Source organism: Balaenoptera musculus, chromosome 8, assembly GCF_009873245.2.
Source record: "Balaenoptera musculus isolate JJ_BM4_2016_0621 chromosome 8, mBalMus1.pri.v3, whole genome shotgun sequence".
Taxonomy (NCBI): domain Eukaryota; kingdom Metazoa; phylum Chordata; class Mammalia; order Artiodactyla; family Balaenopteridae; genus Balaenoptera; species Balaenoptera musculus.
Window position 1 is genome coordinate 4858365 of NC_045792.1, and position 20998 is coordinate 4879362.

Consider the following 20998-nt stretch of genomic DNA (forward strand, 5'->3'; position numbering starts at 1 on the left):
TAAATCAAATCAAAAGTCATCTGATTTCATCACTTATGTAGATTTTGAAAAACTATTTGTTAAAAGGACAAAAGGAATAGATGGCTGTTTGCTCCCAAATGATTAAATCTGTGTGTGTGTATGTGTGTGTGCGTGCGCGCGTGTGTGTGTGTGTGTGTATGTATGTGTATGTGGCTGTTTCCAAAAGCCAGCATCATGATTACTGAGCCAACACTGGAAATGTTATCATTAACCAGTATAAAACAGTGATAATCGGTGGCAAGAAGGACTTCAAGAGGAAAGGGTTGCTTGAAGGATGAGTCATTGTTTACCAAGTGAATGAGTGAAAGCCTCTTCAAAGGAAAGGGGCTAAGCAGTACAAACATAGTCATGGCGATGTGAAAAAATTGGTGAGTTCAGGGAAGTAATGTTCAGATACGATTTGAGTGGAGCTGATAAAGGGAAGTAGTCATCCCTTTGTACCTGCGGGCTCGGCATCGGCGGATTCAACCAACCGCAGATCAAAAATATTCAAGAAGAAAAGTTACAGAAAGTTCCAAAAAGCAAAACTTGGATTTGTTGCAACTATTTACATAGCATTCACATTGTATTTACAACTATTTACATAGCACTTGTATTAGGTATTATAAGTAATCTACAGATGATTTAAAGTAAATGGGTTATATATGTTATATGCAAATACTCCATTTTATATAAGGGACTTTAGCATCCTTGGAATTTGGCATCCCTGGGGGGTCCTGGAACTGATCCCTCAAGGATACAGAAGGATGACTAAATTTTACTTATTTATTTATTTATTTATTTATTTTTGGCTGCGTTGGGTCTTCGTTACTGTGCGCGGGCTTTCTCTAGTTGCGGCGAGCGGGGGCTACTCTTCGTTGTGGTGCGCGGGCTCTTTCTCATTGCGGTGGCTTCTCTTGTTGCGGAGCACAGGCTCTAGGCGCGTACGCGGGCTCAGTAGTTGTGGCTCACGGGCTCTAGAGTGCAGGCTCAGTAGTTGTGGCTCACAGGCTTAATTGCTCCACAGCATGTGGGATCTTCCTGGACCAGGGCTCGAACCTGTGTCCCCTGCATTGGCAGGGAGATTCTTAACCACTGTGCCCCCAGGGAAGCCCAGGGATGACTAATTTTTAAAAAGCCTTTCATATTGATTTTTAAAATCAGTATATAGTGTTACCTGGAGAAACCATAATTCAAAAAGATACATGCACCCCAGTGTTCGTTGTAGCACTATTTACAATAGCCAGGACATGGACGCAACCTAAATGTCTGTCAACAGAGGAATGGATAAAGAAGATGTGTACATATATACAATGGAATATTACTCAGCCATAAAATAGAATGAAATAATGCCATTTGCAGCAACATGGATGGACCTAGGGATAGTCATACTGAGTGAAGTAAGGTAGACACAGAAAGACAAATATATCTCATATGTGGAATTGAAGAAAAATGGTACAAATGAACTTATTTACAAAACAGAAGTAGAGTTACAGATGTAGAAAACAAACTTATGGTTACCAAGGGATAAGGGGGGGAGGGATAAATTGGGAGAGTGGGATTGACATATACACACTACTGTATATAAAATAGTTAACTAATAAGAACCTGCTGTATAGCACAGGGAACTCTATTCAGTACTCTGTAATGGCCTATATGGGAAAAGAATCTTAAAAAAAGTGGATATTTATATATGTATAACTGATTCACTTTGCTCTACACCTAAATCTAACACAATATTATAAATCAACTATAATAAAAATAAAAAAAATAAAGTCAGTATATAGTGTTGATGAGAGGAACTCATTGGACTTAAGCAAGTTTCCATTGTCCTTGTAAGCTTTAAGAATATATTTTTTGGAAACTCTGATTGCTTGCTTCAGTATCCATGAGCTGCACTTTATCCATGGGTTAGTTCTGAAGTCAGTGGGCAAGGTGATGTGAATGCCTAGTTAAAAGTATCCTTGAAAACCCTTTAAATTTGCTGTAAAGAACAGAATAAAAACATATTGTCGTCACTAAATTCATTATAGTTTTTTCCCAGCAGTGAAACAGATTTGCTATTTTTCTTTTAATTGAGCACCAAGTGAAATATATTGTCAGATTTTTTAAGAAGCTCTGTTATATTAAAAATGCATGTCTTAAAAAAAAATGCATGTCTTTAAATTACTTGGAATCAAACCCAGTGCTGAATAGGTATTGTTGAGTTTGCATAAATTAATCACATGTGAAACTCTGCCACTCTAGCTCTTGTACATAGAGGTTGTACTGGATACTTGTTTTCTCCTCCCTCCCTCTCCCCCTCCCTCCCTCCCTCTCCCCCTCCCTCCCTCCCTCTCCTTCCCTCTCTCTCTCTCCCTCCCTCTCTCTCTCTCTCCCTCCCTCCCTCTCCCTCTCTCTCGCTCTCCCTCTCGCTCTCTCCCTCTCTCTTCCTCGCTGCCTCCCGCCCTTTCTCTCTCTCTCTCTCCCCCCCTCCCCATCTCCCACCCTCCCTCCTTCCCTCCCTCCCTCCCTCCCTCTCTCTCTCTCTCTCTCACACTCTCCCTCTCTCTCTGTGTCTCTCTCTTTCTCTCACTTGCTCACGCACTGACTTTCTCACTCCCTTTTTGCAATAGCCCTTGATTTTGGTTTGGGAGTCCTTTCTTGCCCCAGTCTTGGTTCCTTAGGGACCAAGCAGGACTCCACCTTCCTGTTGCAATGATAAAGTCCGTGACTCAAGCCCAGGCCAGTCAACAGAGTGTCTTTCAGACAAAGTGATCTGTTCAGAAGTGGGTAGGAAATCTTAAGATGGCCCAATTAAATGGACTCTGTGGTGCTACCGGAGGAGGAGGTGGTGTGGGAGTGTGGCCCCCCCTGTGGTTAGGGCTGAAGAGGCTGGTCAGAAGTCAGATGGAAGTGGTAACAGCACATGTGGCTGGGCGCGGCTCCTTGTCCTAGGGAGTTGTGCGCGGTCTCTGTGTTCCTAAGCGGTTTGGTTCAGTGGGGTGCAGCTTTCTGCATTCGCTTAGTGCCTGGTTGTTTCAGTAAATAAATTGTATTGGAAAACATCCGTGCCCATTCATTTACTCTTGTCTACGGCTGCTTTTCTTCTACAAAGGCGGAGTTGAGTAGTTGTGACAGAGACCATATGGTTCACAAAACCTAAAATGTTTATTATCTGGCCCTTTACAGAAAAAGTTTGCTGACTCCTAACCTAGTGCTTCTGGCAGATGAAATCATGTATAAGCAGATGCAAAATTCATGCTGTGTATAAATTGGTCCCTAATATAACAATAACTTTGGAACAAATTTGTCTTTTCAAAGCAAGTATTGTAGCAGAACTGTCTGTACATGAAACCTAAGACTGTAGCCAACATCTGGAGAGACACCTTCCTGAAGCCATTTGAACCCTCTGAATGTCTCTGTACCTAAAGTGAGAGCAGCCTTTAGGTATTTTCAGTCATATGATCCAACAAATTTCTTTTATGTTTAATCCAGTTTCAGTTGCATTTTCTATCCCTTATAATAGAGTTCTCTAGAAAAATATTTTTTTGGAGTAGTTTTAGATTTACCAAAAAGTTGCGGATATTATAGAGTTCCCATTTATCCCATTCCGATTTCCCCTTTTGTTAACATCTTACATTAGTATAGCACATTTGTCACATATAATGAACCAATATTGACACATAATTATTATCTAAGGTTCATATTTTATTTGAATCTTGGTTTCTACCTAATGTTCTTTTTCTGTTCCAGGATACCAGATACCTTTAGTCATCATTTCTTCTTGGGCTCTTCTTGGTTTTGACAGTTCTCAGACTTTCTGCAGTTTTGATGACCGTGACAGTTTTGATTAGTACTGGTAGGTTATTTTGTAGACTGTCCTCACTTTGAGTTTGTCTGACTTTTTCCTCATGGCTAGAGTGGGGTTATGGGATTTTTGGGGGAGTACTACTGCAGTTCTCTTTTGAAAATTGCTTCTTGAGCAACAAGCATGGACAAGATAAGATAAATATGAGTTATTCTTCTTCCCTTCAAGATTTTTATAATTTTTATTTTTAAAAAAATATTTAAAACATACCTACCTTCCTCCTATGAAACTAGAGTGTGTAGTCACCTTCCCTATCTTTTCCTGCCCTCATTTAATGCCTCATTTATCATTCCTGTAGCATCTTCATGTAAGATTTGTCATTTTGGCTATGCAAAGCACTGTGTCTATTTGAAGTAAATCTGTTTTTAAATGGCTTATGTAGGGTTATGAAAATGTTGCACTATTAAAATGTTATCTTTAACATAAAAATTTAATTCAAGATAAGGGAACCTGTCACATTTTTAGGAGTTTTGGTTTAATATTTATATTTGCATAATGCAGAATTCACCTAGTGCAGCTGAAATAGGGCACACTATTTTTGGCATGGCTCGCAGTACGTTACTTAATGTGGGTTACAGGGTGCTGGGGTGATGTCTCAGGCTCTCACATCCGTCACTTTTCTCCATTACTGTTACCTGCTGCCAACTGCAGGAAATTTCAGTACATTATTAACATTCTGTCATTTGCCTTTGGCAAGTAGTTCTGACAAATGGAAGATTAAAATTTAGCTGCTATAGGTTTAAACCACATCCTTTGTGTCAGTAATACCCAATACCTCCTTGGGTATTTTTCTGGTTTACCTGAAGCAGTGATTTTGTCCATTTTCAATGAAATGGGAGTTTCATTGAGCTTCGCAGTGTGGTCCTGCCTTGGGGACATCTCTTGATTACCCTGTATCTCAATTTACATCATTTAAATTTCAAATAGCAGCACTTCCAAAGTGAGTCAGAACATTTGAGGCTTAGACAAATGAAAACTCATTGATTCTTTTTTTTTTTTTTTAAAGATTTTAATTAAAAAAAAAAAGTTTTTAATTTTTATTTTTGGCTGCGTTGGGTCTTCGTTGTGGTGCGCAGGCTTTTCCTTGTCGGGGCTTCTCTTGTTGCGGAGCACAGGCTCTGTGCGTACGGGCTTCAGTAGTTGTGGCGTGCGGGCTCAGTAATTGTGGCTCGCGGGCTCTAGAGTGCAGCCTCAGTAGTTGTGGCGCACAGGCTTAGTTGCTCCGTGGCATGTGGGATCTTCCCGGACCAAGGATAGAACCCATGTCCCCTGCATTGGCAGGCGGATTCTTATCCACTGTACCACCAGGGAAGTCTCACTCATTGATTCTTTATACTATATTTTATTTGAAATGTACAGTTATGAAATATAAACCTTTGATGTGGTTTGGAAAATAAAATTCAGATATCATATATATTTTGGGGACAACTAGGTAAAGGCCAGATAAAAATATAATTTGAGATCCAAATGAGTCATGTTTGGTGGTCCAAATAAGGTTTGTTTATATGTAAAATGAGCAATTTTTTCGCCCCCAAACTGAAACTTTTTGTCTTCTTGTAAGTATCCTGGATTACAAATTTTCAACTACAATTACTTAAGTACATAACATGTTATGAAGTTTCCTAGAACATTGTGTATAAGCATACTTTGCTCTAATTGCCATCTAGAATGTTTACAGTTGTACTACCTTATGTACTGTAGTAGCTGTAAGAGTCTACCAACTGTGGTGGATTCATACGAACATTTAAATAAGAAATATTAATGGAGAAATAGTGTACATTATGTTGAGGCAAATTAAGCAGTATGGTTAGTAATGGTTAGTATAGTAGTACTGGTATAGCCTTAACGAGAATAATTTGCCTCAATAGATAGAATAACTCCAAAATAAAAAAGTCCAAAGGTTGTCAGAGCTCTGAGCCAAGAAATGACAACTTCCTACCTGTCATATATTACAAATACCATGTGTTTCCTTCCATTTCCCACAATGAGAGACTTATTTGTATATCAGGCAACTGGTTAGAGGGTATAGTTGATAGTTATGTTACTATTTCACTCATTTCCAGCCTCTCAGTAACCACATACATCTCATGAACAACCCTTCATATTTGAACTGATAAATTCTGAGTTACAGAATTAAAAAGTGGTATTTTTACAGTTCTAATACTCTTAATTTAGGAATGCTATTTCTTTCACTTGGATTATTGACCATTTCAGAAAGTAAAAGCATATCATTTGGGAGGCTTAATTTTTGTTCTTATTGCTCTCTTATGTGAATACCTGATAATTATACAGCTGGGCTGTCAGATAAATAGAATCAACTGAAGAACTTCAAATGCAAATTCTAGAATTTGGTCTCTGGAAATACAATAGGTCTGTGTGTGTCAGGGGGGAACCTGTCTTTTTTTAAGCTACTCATGTAATTCTGATGCCTAGTGGTACACGTTTGTGTAGTTCTCTTACGTACCTCCTGAGGAGCGCCTGCATTTGGTTTATATGGAAGGCACTGAGATGGGTAGGGAATGAATAACTGTTCTGTTGTGTTAGGTGTCCAGTAGTTGTGACGGTAGCAGTTTTATTTTGTAGTAAAACTCTAATGGGCCATAATGGAGTATGTAGTAAATATAGTAAATATTGATACCGTTTTTAAAACCTTTTTTATACAGTTGTTTTTGCAATAATGTGTAAAAATACGGTTGCACAAATCACTCAAAATCTATACAGCTTTGTATCCAGAGCACTAATAAAAGCAATAATGATTCTAATAATAGCACAGTTAAAAAGATATGTCAAATTTTGAATAAGTAAAGAAATATTAGTTAAGTTAGGATTTTACCTTTTGATTAATAATTAATTAATTAAAAAAACTTTTTGAGCTGTGCCACGTGGCATGTGGGATCTTAGTTCCCCAACCAGGGATCGAACCCACGCCCCCTGCAGTGGAAGCGCGGAGTCCTAACCAGTGGACCACCAGAGGAGTCCTAGGATTTTACCTTTTAAATAGGGTGATGGTTGCTTGATAGAAAGTGGTGGAATGAAGGGTTGAGACTGCTGATAACAGAGACAAAGGCCAAGTACACCAAAAGGAGGAAGCACCATGCGAAAAGCCCAAGACGTAGGATGGGACCGAATTGAACCAGCAACAGAGTGGTGCGAGTGGGCGTCACGTGCAGTCCACTGGTCCCTGTGTTTCGCCTCCACATTCACCCATGTAGACAACTTTGTGTTAAACTGGACGTACCCGGCTGAAAACATAAGGTGTGGGAAAAATTGTCACATATAATCTGAGTTATGTTGACACATTCCCCTACTTACCAACCTCATATGAACTAATTCGTGTTACAGAAATGTGTTGTAGCAGAACAGATCATACTTGGTGACCATTTTGGGGGCATGACTTTGTGGTTAAGTGCATAATCTCAGTCTCGCTCCACCCTGGTGTCCCTTGGGCAAATCACTTTACCTCTTTATGCCTGTTTCTCTCTCTTTTTTTTTTTAAATTAATTAATTAATTTTTGGCTGTGTTGGGTCTTCCCTTCTGTGCGAGGGCTTTCCCCAGCCGTGGCAATCGGGGGCCACTCCTCATTGCGGTGCGCGGGCCTCTCACCATCGCGGCCTCTCCCGTTGCGGAGCACAGGCTCCAGACGCGCAGGCTCAGCAGTTGTGGCTCACGGGCCCAGCCGCCCCGCGGCATGCGGGATCCTCCCAGACCAGGGCTCGAATCCGTGTCCCCTGCATTAGCAGGCAGATTCTCAACCACTGTGCCACCAGGGAAGCCCTCTCTTGTATTTTTAAAAGTATTTTGAAAGTGTTTTTTTTTTTTTTTAATTTTTATTTATTTATTTATTTATTTATTTTTGGCTGTGTTAGGTCTTCGTTTCTGTGCGAGGGCTTTCCCCAGTTGTGGCGAGCGGGGGCCACTCTTCATCGCGGTGCGCGGGCCTTTCGCTGTCGCGGCCTCTCTTGTTGCGGAGCACAGGCTCCAGACGCGCAGGCTCAGTAGTTGTGGCTCACGGGCCTAGTTGCTCCGCGGCACGCGGGATCCTCCCAGACCAGGGCTCGAACCCGTGTCCACTGCATTGGCAGGCAGACTCTCAACCACTGCACCACCAGGGAAGCCCTTGAAAGTGTTTTTGAAAGTATTATGGGAAAGCAGAAAGGAGAATACTTTGGACTGGGAAATAATTTGAAAATTTCTTGGTGGAGGAGATGTTTTACCTCTTCCTTCTCAAATAACCCGACAGGTTAATACCACTTATAAATTGTGTGACTTTGGGCAAGCCTCAGTTTCCTCATATGTAATTCAGAGACAGTGTTTTGATCACACCATCTCATCAGAATTAATATGAGATACTATGTGAAAATTTACCATATAGTTGAAAGGTAGAAAAAGGAAACATGCATTTCTGGAGTTAAGTTTACTGACTTCAGAGTAGATGGTCTTAAAGATTTTTTCTAGCTTTGAAAGTACTGGAATCTCTGAAACTTCTATAAGTTCTAATAGTTGTTTCCAGTTCTCTGTGTTCTCTGACACAGATGTTTCTCTGGCCCTTCATCCTCTTCAGCCTTAAGTAGCCACTGGCCAAATTCTTCTTTACTATCATGTCATAGAGATTTGCACCAGATACTCATTCAGGCGAATGTTCCTAATTTCAGAGAAGATTGCCTAAGAAAAATATCAATAACAGCATAAGAATTACCCGCATATTGATTCACAGCCTGTGTCCATGCAGTTGAGCATTCTGTCACTTTGGTGTCATTTGCAGAATGTTTTGAGGAAGGGTATTGATACCCTTACTGATAGCCCCAGATATTCTGGTTAATGATTTACATTATTTCATCCGTTAATTTTTAAGGAATTAAGACAGAGTTTACTTTTTGCCTTCCTCCTTTTTTGCCCTCATATTGCCTTAGCTGATCAGAGACTTCACTTCATCCAGCTCTTCCTCCCTCCCGATCCTTCTTTAAAACCAATTTTTGTGTGTGTGTCGCTGATTTCAACTAAATTAAATTCTCATTAAAATAATTTTCACCTTAAGGTTTGAATGCTCAACAAGCTTGACCCTCTCACAGATAATTTGCTTTTCAAATGGTTGTTCATCAAAATAAATCTCTAAATAGTTTATGAGTCATTGTTCCTAATGAGTGTATGCATATCCTTGAACTGTTTTGGGGCAGAAAAAAGGATTGAGAATCCTCTGTTTTAAAGCCACACTTGGAGAAATAGCCTCAGTTTTTTCCTTGGAAAACAATGCTGTAAGTGACCATACTTTCCTGTTTGTTTATTTTCCTGTGTTACACCTGTTTTTATTATTAAGCTCTTTAATGTTAGACTATATAGTTATTGAAAGATTATAATGAATTCACTTCAGTGCTTTTTCTTATAAATTTAGTTTTCTAAAATCTGTTATTTCAGATGTAAAATTCCCACCCTTCACTTGGTTTAGTTTCTTTTAGTCACTTGTTATTTGCTTTGAAATATGTCAGAGTGCTTTCAAAACAGTAAACCACTGTAATAGTCTAAGGTGGTATTTTTGTTTTGCTGGTATCTACTTTGTATTTTATATTTGAAAATGACAGAACGGGTGATGATACTCACTGGCTGGTGGTTCAGCTGGCAGAAAAGCCAGTGCATGGCGAATCGCCTCTTCCATGTGTTCACTTAAGAATGCCTTGTCAGTTTGTGGATATAGTTTCTACTTGTAGAATCTTTCACTGTTTTAGTAGTTCTTTGACTTGGAGATTCTGATAGACTGGCCAAATAGCTAACAGTGTTTTCTTGGGGGGCAGGGAATGGGGAGGAGATTTGTCTAGTTCTCCTTGGCAAATCTGTGTTACTTGATACTAACAGGTTGGATTTCCAAGCTCATGAAGGTTTATTAATGTTTACACCTCTGTGTTACATTATATCATGAATCCATGTTTTCTCAGATATGCAGCCTGTTATAGATATATCTTTGATCTCTTGATTGCTGCTAATCATTTAATATCAAATGTTTAAGAGTTGATGAACCTAGGTTTAATATACTAGAGTGGGATAAGTCCTGCATTTCACCTGTTTTCACGTAATTGATAATTTATTCCAGTATATCAATTGTTCCTTTTCCTGCTCAAAGAGGAGTGATTATAATGTTTCTGTCCTTTAAGAATATTTCATAGTTCACACAGCTTTTGTGTTGTCCTAAAATGTAGAAACTAATTAGTGGCAGACATACTGGGTAAAGTCTTGGTATTAGTCATAGATTGTTCAGGTGTGTGCAGGTGTTGCCATTGTCCTTAGCAGATTGTGTAGGAGGACATAAAAATGTCATAGATGATGGTAGAGGATGCAAGAGCCCTTTTAGGTTAGAAGTTAAACAACACTTGAAACGTCTTAATGTGCTGGACCTTGGATAGCTACCCCACTATGCCTGGTTAAGTCATGCAAGAATATATTATCTATGGCCCTTTGGTTACTTGTGTCTTTGCATTTTGTATCATTTTACCATTTTGCTGTTCATTTGATTAATGTTTATTTTAGAAGGCTGGTAGGTAAGGCAAAAAAACATGAAACTAAAGCATTCAGTGTAGCTTTTAGGAATTAATGCCTGTAAAGGAAATAAGAGAGCTAGAGGAACCGGTAGAACAACACTGTTGGGATAGATATAATCAACAAGGCCTGGAATACTAGAGGTTATACAGGACCTGATTTCTTCAACAAATATGTGACAAAAAAAGGAGAAGAGGAAGCCCGTAAATCTCAAGATTATTAACTAAATTATTAACTAAAAACTTATTAACTAAAATGTCATGTGTGGTCTTTCTGATTCAAACAAACCAACTGTTTAAAAAACAGGTTTGTAACAATTGGAAAACTTTGTACACTGAACTGGGTATTTGTGATATTTCTTCAGGTGAGATAGTGATATTTTAGTAATTTATAAAGGAGCCCTTAGGAGAGTTTTGATTTCTCTTCTGAAGGAGTTTAACATTTTTTTTGTAGATCCTAAACCTAGATTCATGAAACATCTTTCTTTTAATTATACCTTCCATTTTTTTAGCATCTTTTATTTACAAATGTTGTGTTCCATAGGTGCTTTATGTGCTTTATGTATACTGTTTCATCTAATCACTTTGATTGCAATATGATTGGGCATGTTTATTTTGTTCAGATGAGGAAATTGCACTTCAGAGATCTTAAGTAAATTGCCCAAGTTCATATAGGTAATAAGTGGCACGGAAGGAATTTGAATTATCTGAGCTTCATCAAATTTAAAAAATCCAACATTATTTCTAAAATGGAAACCATGGACTCAAAAGTAGTACTGTTGTTTTCAGTTGCTTTGTATATTTAACTTGAATACTACTTGTGATAGTGAAACAGTAGCTTAATGAATTGTATATCAGTAAGCAGCAAGTTAATTCAGTTTCTAAACATACTTATCTTACCACAAAGGTATAGTGATATAATTTGAGGATTCTGAATTGACACTTAAAAACAGCTTTATTGGGCTTCCCTGGTGGCGCACTGGTTGAGAATCCGTCTGCCAATGCAGGGGACACGGGTTCGAGCCCTGGTCCAGGAGGATCCCATATGCCGTGGAGCAGCTAAGCCCATTCGCCACAACTACTGAAGCTTGTGCGCCTAGAGCCCATGCTCTGCAAAACAGAAGCCACCGCAATGAGAAGTCTGCCCACCGCAACGAAGAGTAGCCCCTGCTCGCCACAACTAGAGAAAGCCTGCGCGCAGCAACAAAGACCCAGCTCAGCCAAAAATAAATAAATAAATGCATTAAAAAAAATTAAAAAGAAACTTTATTATTTTGCAAGTACTGCTTGAGACATCATAAAACGTACTTTGTATTCATTATATCTTTTGAAAATATCATGTGAAAAGCACCACAGATTATAATATTAATGTCTGGTTCTAGCAAAAACAGAAGAAATCGGCAAATAGTCAATTCTTAATGTATCATTCAAATTTAACGCCCATAACTATAAGTGTAAAGACTGTATCAAATTCATAAACCACTTCGTTTCACTGTTTTCCCTTTTCAAAAACTCACAAAATCCAACCCAGGAATACCTTGTTCCAATACTCAAGAGCTCCAGGTGCTCTTGCTCAAAGGAAAAAAAAAACCCAAACACCATGGTAGCAGCATTAACATATTCTAGCAAGTGAAATTAAAGTAGTCAGAGGCTGCAGAGAACTCTGCATCCAACTTGACACTGGCACACAGAACAAGCAAGCAAGCTGCACTAAACTTAAGCATTCCACTGGCTGACTCAATAAATAACAAAACACTTGCTTTATGAGACATGTTCAAAGCTAAGGATCTCAGGAAATCCTCACTGGCTAAGCAACCACCTCACTAAATATGATAATTACATCATCATTTCTAATCCATACATTAACCTTACAAGGTTGTTATTCCTCTTTTAGAGATTACCAAACTGAGATGCAATTTGTTACTTGCCCCAAACCATACCATCTTATAAACAGTATAGTTGAGATTTGAGCCCATGTCTGTTTGACTTCAAAATACTTCCACTTCTATTGAAAACTGTTTTTTCCCCCCAGGTTTTATAAACGGAACTTTTTTTTCATGAATATATTCTTGTGATAGGGATGACATATTCAGATAGCCATTTTGGGGGGAAATTTTATTTAGTTCTTTTGAACAGTTCAGAGAGCTGTCCTTGAATACAAGTTTCTAATGAAGCAAAATCTTCTCTAACATCAAATGTTCCATTTTCTAGCCAAGCAGACCAAGGTTGTCCACAGAATGCTTCACAGCTATGACTCTACACATAGATATACCAAATGGACTCTTCAGAAAATTATGTATTCTAAACATGAATAGTGCGTGTCTGAGTATAATGTATACATGTGTATCAAATAATTGTATCAGAAAAATTAAGCAAGAATCCTTCTAAAATATTTCCAGTGACTGAAGATTTTCGTCAAATGTTCAAATGCCATCCATCATTAACCATTCTTACACTATGTATTCATTCTAAATTTTAGTGGATTTATATCTTTAAATTGTTTTTCTCTTGAAAAAAAATGCATTCTACTTTGGGACTCTTCAACTGTTGCTAAGAATGCTTTTCCTCTTCCTGCAGGGATTAGGAACTTCTCTTTCCCTCACCTTCCTTACCTCTCTTGGTCAGTGGAAGATGAAGAATCAGCTGGTTCTAAACTGCTGATGATGACTCCCTGGGTTTAGGTCAGAGACTTGTGCTCTAAGAAGCTTGTTGTGGAAATGGAGTCTGGTCAGGTTTTAAGCCAATCAGGAAAAAGGGTTAAAGCCACCCTGTGGTCTGCAGGAAGGGCCAGTCCCTGGCTCAGCTTCTGGTGCCCTTGGGACTGACTCTGCCTGGTTCCTGTCCTGCCTCCCTGCTATTCATTATCTTTTGTTTTTTCTAGATTTTCATAAACTACCAAAGAAGGGAACAGAAAAAAGAACGCATGTTGATTCTGAAGTTAAAAACATTTTTTAAAAACTTCTAATAGCAGAGTCAAAACTGTGAGAACAAGTGTTGGGAGGTCTGCTTGGTGTGTAAGTCAGCTTGGGAGGGGAGGAGGCTCTCACCGCAGCAGGGGCGCGGGACAGGGAGGTAGGGTTCTGATGTGGCAGCAGAACTAGAAGAGACTGCCGGAGTGATCTGACGTTAGTCAGGCTGCCCGCAGTGTGCTGTGTACAGATACTGCTTACAGGTCACTTTTTCTTGTTTGAAAGGGCTTGAGGAAGGGAGGTAATCAACCATGAGAGTGAAAGAGCAAAAGAAATGATTAAAAGGAAAGGTAAGTAGAATTCATGAAAACACAGGATTTTTTTTGCCAGATTGCCCTGCATAGAGGTTATACCAATGTATATTTCCACCAACAGTCTATATTTATTTTCCCACATCTTCTTCCAAACAGCTTGTTAAAACTTTTAAAAATCTTTGCCTGATAGATAAAAAAAAATCTTACTGTGTTTTTTTGCATTTTTATTATGAGTGAAGTTAAATACTTTTTTTTATGTTTTAAGATTCTTTCGTATTTTTCTATTATTATTCTCTTTATGCCCTTTGCCTAGTTATCTTTTGGGTTGTTGGGTTTTAAAGAGTTATAGGCACTTTTTAAATATGTTAAGGAAATTAACCCATTGTGATATGTTCCAAATATTTTTTCTTAATTAATTACATTTTACTTTATTCACAATTAAAAACTTTTTTTTTGGTTAGGGAAGATTTTAAAATTTGTATGTAGTAAAATGTATCAGTCTTTTGTGGTTTCAGGGCTTCTTAAAATTATACTTAGAAAGGACTTCCTCGCTGTGAGGTGATAAAAGCTTTCCCATGATTTTCTTTTATGGTTTTCTCTTTACATTTAAATCTTTGATCCATTGGGAATTTATTTCAATGGATGGAATGAGGAAGGGATTAAATTTAATTCCATCTCTTTGGAATCTTTGGAAAATGATAGGGGATTTATGGCATAGAGAGATCTCAATAATCCTTTAATTTTTTTTTATAGTTATTCAGGCCAAAATTTCTCTGGAATTGTCTTGAGTGAAAATCATTAGACTAGTTTGCAAGATATCTCTGTATAAATTGTTCAGGAGTTTTTCCAGTGTAGCTGCTCTCAAGAACAGTTTGTTTTCCAGATTTGTTCCCAGACCTGATAACAAATTTCAGTTTCTAGCAGGAATGTATGTAATGACCACACAGTCTGCAGATTAAAACTGTATAATTTTTGAAGCAACAAGATTAAAACAGTAACACATAATGTAAATTGTAGTTTTGTAGAAAGGAAGAAGTATCGTATAAACAAAGTCAGCTAGAGGGTTAACTTCCCTTATTTTCAAATATGAAAATTCAAGGGTATCCCAGTGGATGCCTTTTAAAATTTCATCTGGTCAGATTTAATGTAAAACCAGGCTCGTCAGTGTTTGGCTGCTCAGTAAAGGGCAGACGCCCATGCATGGGTGACATGTCAGTGGTTGGTACCAGCGTGCTTGATTTTTAAGTAACAGTTATGTTGTTGCCAGTGTTGTAGATGCTATACTTTTCACTCATTTCCCAGCGAGTCATTTTATTGCTGCTCTAGGCATCTGCAGTTTGTTATGTGTGAAAATGTTGCATGCTTTTATTTGCTGTAATTGTCAGCGTCTTTTAACTGACGATATTTACTTTTTTTTTTTCTTTAGAAAGCCATGGACAAGCCTGGCTGCTGTGTCCCACTTTGGATACTTGAGCAAAGGTGTATATGGCAGTTATTATTGTGGGGAAGGAAAGACGGATGTAATACTAGAAGGCACGAAGTTGGGCGGGTCCCTAGACCATGCTTATCTTCTCTATAAATTGTGATCCTCCCTACCTCTGAGATCTATAACTGTGCCTCCCATTGTGCTTGGCCCAGGAGACCTTCTCATGCAGTGTTATCCTTTCTAGTTTTTAGTTGACCTTTCTTAAGTCTGAGATAGAGCTTTTAAGTTTAATTAGGTCCCATTTGTTTATTTTTGTTTTTATTTCGATTACTCTAGGAGACGGATCTAAAAAGATGTTGCTGCGATTTATGCCAGAGAGTGTTCTGCCTATGTTTTCCTCTAAGGGTTTTATAGTATCTGGTCTTACATTTAGGTCTTTAATCCATTTTGAGTTTATTTTTGTATGTGGTGTTAGAGAATGTTCTAATTTCATTCTTTACATGTAGCTGTACAGTTTTCCCAGCACCACTTATTGAAGAGACTGTATTTTCTCCATTGTATATTCTTGTCTCCTTTGAGGAAATCGTAAACAAAACAAAAAGACAACCTACAGAATGGGAGAAAATATTTGCAAATGATGCATCCGGCAAGGGATTAATTTCCAAAATATACAAATAACTCATACAGCTCAATATCAAACAACAAAAAAAACCCAATCAAAAAATGGGCAGAAGACCTAAATAGACATCTCCGAAGAAGACATACAGATGGCCAACAGGCAAATGAAAAAAATGCTCGACATCACTAATTATTAGAGAAATACAAATCAAAACTACAATGAGTTGTCACCTCACTCTGGTCAGAATGGCCATCATCAGAAAGTCTACAAATAATAAATGCTGGAGATGATGTGGAGAAAAAGGAACCCTCCTGCACTGTTGGTGGGAATGTAAATTGGTGCAGTCACTGTGGAGAATAGTATGGAGGTTCCTTAAAAAATCAAAAACAGAGTTACCATATGATCCTGTAGTCCCACTTCTGGGCATATATCTGGAGAAAACTATAATTTGAAAAGATACATGCACCCCAGTGTTCAGAGCAGCACTATTTACAATAGCTAAGACATGGAAGCAACCTAAATGTCCATCGACAGATGAATGGATAAAGATGTGGCACATATATACAATGGAATATTACTCAGCCATTAAAAAAGAACAAAATAATGCCATTTGCAGCAACATGGATGGACCTAGAGATTGTCATACTGAGTGAAGTAAGTCAGAGACAAATATCATATGATGTCCCTTATATGTGGAATCTAAAAAAAAAAAAGGATACAAATGAACTTACTTACAAAAGAGAAATAGACCCACAGACATAGAAAACAAATTTATGGTTACCAAAGGGGAAAGAGCAGGGGGAGGGATAAATTAGGAGGCTGGGATTAATATATACACACTATTATATATAAAATCGATAACAAGGACCTACTGTGTAGCACCGGGAACTATTCTCAACAATTTTGTAATAACCTATAAGAGAAAAGAATCTGAAAAAGACTATACACACACACATACACACGTATAACTGAATCACTGTGCTGTATACCTGAAACTAACACAACATTGTAAATCAACTACAATTTAAAAAAAAAGTCTGAGAGAAAAAAGGATATAAGTAAGAGAAGTCTGCATCTTGAAAGCTTCTATTTTTTAACTTATTAGCTGGAAAGTTTAAGAAGAGAGAAATAGTTATTAAATGAATTATAGTGAAAACTCACCTTCATTTGGGTTCTGCATTTGGTGATGTAGGTCACAGAGCCTAAGGCAGTGGGCGGGGTCCGGTATCACAGGTGTAGCAGTCTGACACAGTGAGGGCGCTTCGTGGGGTTTCCTGTCTTTGCCTCACCTGCAATTAACCTAGCACGTAATAAACTTTGGCCCAGCGTGATCACATATCAGTGATGCCTCAGCTGCGCACCTGTGTGTACATCAGTAGAGCTGAACAGCCTGAACACTGCTGTTCTTTAGTCCATGGCTTGAGGTTTAAATTTTTGAAGTACAAGATGGAGACAGAAAGTGAGAGTAGCACTTCAGGAGATGACAGTGTCTTTTTGTTGGATTCAGAAGTTACAACCCAGGTGAATGACATTGAAGAGGGAGAAAGGGAAGAACATTTCAGGTAATTATGGAATTTGCTGTCAGTTCTCCCTCTCTCACCTTTGTCCCTCTGTCCACATCCTTCACTTGTGCTACTCAGCCCTCCCATCCTCTTTGTTTTAATCTCTTTTCCTGTAAGACTTCTTTTCTCTGGGGGAAGGTTTGGAGCTGAAGAGGACAGGTTTCTAGTTGTATGTAGCACTCTTCATTCCACAACTTGTCCTGAGCTTGTAAAAGACATTTTAAATGACTCGTTAGAACACCAGGAAGAGAAGGTGTTAGACAGGTTTTGTAGTAGCATTTCAGGAATTTCAGGTAGAGACTGAACTACTACCCCCTTCGTATATCTGATTTGTACCTAACATGTGATTTGGATTTGAATCTAGTAGATTTTTCTTCTTCTTTTCTTGGAATATGTTCCTGTGTGTGTGTGTGTGTGTGTGTGTGTGTGTGTATGTATGTATGGCTGCTTTTGTTGCCTTATTCATGTGTATGAAACATTTTGATTAAGTACAAATTAATTGTTTCATGAATCAAAGCCTCTGACCTTATGTCTCACTCCCCTTATAGCTCCCCTGCCCCCGCCCTGGCAAATCTCTCTTGGTTTGATCTCTAGCTGTAACTTCGTAATTGAAGTGTTTGCGAATGCCTCCTGATTAAGCAGCTCTCCAAGTTCCTTTCATCGGTGAAGAAAGAGGTCTCACCCAGCTTGTAGACACAGCGCCATTTGTGTATTAATTGTGTTGTGCTGTTACAAATTTTAGGAGGCTTTATTCTGGCTTTTCTTTCTCAACACGGTTAGCAAATTAATTCTTTTGGAGGTATTAAAAAAAACTCTTGAAGTTTGTACTGCATATTATCACTGTCAGCCACATGGGCAGTTAAACATCTTTTACAGTTTTATCTATGAGTAATTGGGTCGGAGAACAGATCATTATTTTCATCAGATCTTGTCTTTTTTTTTTTTTTAAATTTAATTAATTTATTTATTTATGGCTGTGTTGGGTCTTCGTTTCTCTGCGAGGGCTTTCTCTAGTTGCGGCAAGTGGGGGCCACTCTTCATGGCGGTGCGTGGGCCTCTCACTATCGTGGCCTCTCTTGTTGCGGAGCACAGGCTCCAGACGCACAGGCTCAGTAGTTGTGGCTCACGGGCCTAGTTGCTCCGCGGCATATGGGATCTTCCCAGACCGGGGCTCGAACCCATGTCTCCTGCATTGGCAGGTAGATTCTCAACCACTGCGCCACCAGGGAAGCCCAGATCTTGTCTTTATGTTTAGTGTTCAAAGAGTCTTTCCTTTCTCAAGTTAAAGGATTTCTTTATCCACAGATTTTATTTTTAAAGTCTAGGTTAAATTACAGAAGAGATTGAATATTAGGAACTCTTGATAACCCACACTAAATTTGTTAATCAGTGGTTAAAATGAATAAGAAGTATGTTTTACATTTTAAAGAATAATTCAGTGTTCAAAGTATGAAAATGAACTATTTTATTAACATATGAAATTCTTTTTTTGTGTCAGCCTTCTCATTCTCTCCATAATTTTATTTTAGCCTTTTTTAAAAAAAATGTTTACTTATTTGGCTGCTCCAGGTCTTAGTTGTGGCACACGGGGTCTTTTTAGTTGCTGCATGCGGGATCTTTTAGTTGCAGCATGCAGGCTCTTAGTTGTGGCATGCGGGATCTAGTTCCCTGACCAGGGATTGAACCTGGGCCTTCTGCATTGGGAGCTCGGTGTCTTAACTCCTGGACCACGAGGGAAGTCCCTAGCCTTTCTTATTTGAGTAAGCTACTTCTCTCCCAAGGTGTGCTGATGCGTCACATATTGCATAGTTTTAAATATGGTCAGTGTGTCATGAACAGTTAGTAGGAATGAGGTATTTATTATGTTTGTGTTAAAACCGTTTGGCCTGGTGTTAAAATTGTGGAAGTTATTTTGACATATTTGTCAGAGGAAGAAACAACCTGGACTTTGTTGTTGTGATAGATTTGGTACTGTGATCCTCCATTTACTTGTGAGGCAACAGGAGGCTGTCTGGGATATTCTTTTGACAGTTCATTTAAAAGCAAATCTGTGTAAGATTGAGCTTTTCTTTTCCTTAGGACTATGTGACCACGTTTTCATCCTGAGAAACTGAGCTAGTGTATGCATTGTTTTAGGAAACCGTGATACTTTAGGGCATTTGTCTGTTTACAGTATTATTTCATAGCTGAATGTCACCGTGACTCTCCCAAACCAAATATGTCTTTGAGGTTTGATCTTATTTCATTTATAAGTGCAACAAAGAGATCAAGGTAAGGCCACATTCCAAGTAGCGTTTCTCACCTCTTCAGCAGTCAGACGTAAGGAAGTGTGGCATCAGAGTGCTTGCACAATGTTCACAGTGGCGTTCCAGCTGAAACGCCTTGCAGAAAAAAATGTGTGTGGGTGTCGAAGGTGGTGAGGGGCAGATAGTGGGAGTTGCAGCTGTAACCTTGGGAGAACCAATTATAGATTCAGTGCTGTATATGAGAGTTGTTTCTGTAAAATCAATTTGATAGTTAAAAATATATATAGAAAAGTTTTATGTGTTTCTTTAAAATCTGTGCTAATACACATTAACCAAACTGTCATTATGGTTACATACTCATTAATTTCCATGCATGCACACACACAGAATAAGGGCAGAGAAGATTGTGTGCTCTTCTTTTTCTCTGAATAGCTTCTGATCTGGGTTTTAAATTCATTCTTAAGAGAATAGCATTGTGTCATTTGAGGCAGCATGGCTAAGAGGGTAAAGTCATAGCTGCCTGAAATGTAGGTTTCTGGTACTTCCAGTTGTCGTCTGCTTTAGGAGGAGGTACTCACAGAGGAGCACTATGCCCAGTAGCTTTTGGAATAACTTTTATTTTTGGACTTGGTTGGAGTAAGGGGTACCTTTTCTTACGTTATAGCTCTGTGGGAAGTTGGTCAGTCTCCCTTCATGGCAGTAGTTCTAACCTGCCTACCACTGACTCACAAATCTCTCATTTTCTGATTTCTAATTTTGTGAAGTTAATATCTATCATACCATTACGGTAAAAGAGTTCTTAGACTAGAATATTTCGAGATCCTCAGAGTCTTTTTTTTTTTTTTTAAAGTGCTTCTATAGCACCTTGTATTTTTTTTAAATTAAATTTAATTAATTAATTTATTTTATTTATTTATGGCTGTGTTGGGTCTTCGTTTCTGTGAGAGGGCTTTCTCTAGTTGCGGCAAGTGGGGGCCACTCTTCATCGCGGTGCGCGGGCCTCTCACTATCGCGGCCTCTCTTGTTGCGGAGCACAGGCTCCAGATGCGCAGGCTCAGCAATTGTGGCTCACGGGCCTAGTTGCTCCGCGGCATGTGGGATCCTCCCAGACCAGGGCTTGAACCCGTGTCCTCTGCATTGGCAGGCAGATTCTCAACCACTGCGCCACCAGGGAAGCCCCCTCAGAGTCTTTAGAATAGTCCTTAGGGATGATTAGAAGAATGCTTCTGTAAATATGAAAGGGGAATATAAGGCAGAAAGGAAAAACAAAAATGTTTTAATTCTTTTAAGAGAGAAAAATTTATTTAGGAGTTATATGCAGTGTACTAAGTCAAATATGATATAGTATATCAGTTATATGTTTATTAATCCTGTAAAGTAGGTGTTATTATTTCCTATCTTCCAGATGCAGAAATTGTAGCTCAGAAAGCCACATACACCATATCGTCAGTACATGGTAGAGCAAAATCTTGAACCCCAGGGTAACTGATGTTAAAAGTAAAAGACTTGAGTTTTATAAAAAATTTTCATATGTCTGCTGCTAAATG

General features: G+C 38.6%; 1 protein-coding gene across 8 annotated transcripts in view; it reads left to right on the plus strand.

Moving 5' to 3' along the window:
* Nucleotides 1-20998, plus strand: part of ARHGAP32 (Rho GTPase activating protein 32) — a 277525-nt gene that overhangs the window by 71065 nt on the left and 185462 nt on the right. For 2 of the 8 annotated variants that reach the window (XM_036859502.1, XM_036859503.1), the window contains exon 1: nucleotides 17090-17205. The exons of 3 other annotated variants lie outside the window; for them this stretch is intronic. In XM_036859502.1, coding sequence (XP_036715397.1) covers nucleotides 17090-17205 — 116 coding nt within the window. Of the gene's footprint in view, nucleotides 1-3819; nucleotides 3842-13612; nucleotides 13635-17059; nucleotides 17206-20998 lie in introns of those variants that run through there. 3 more of the 8 variants (XM_036859509.1, XM_036859510.1, XM_036859504.1) reach the window with 3 other exon arrangements.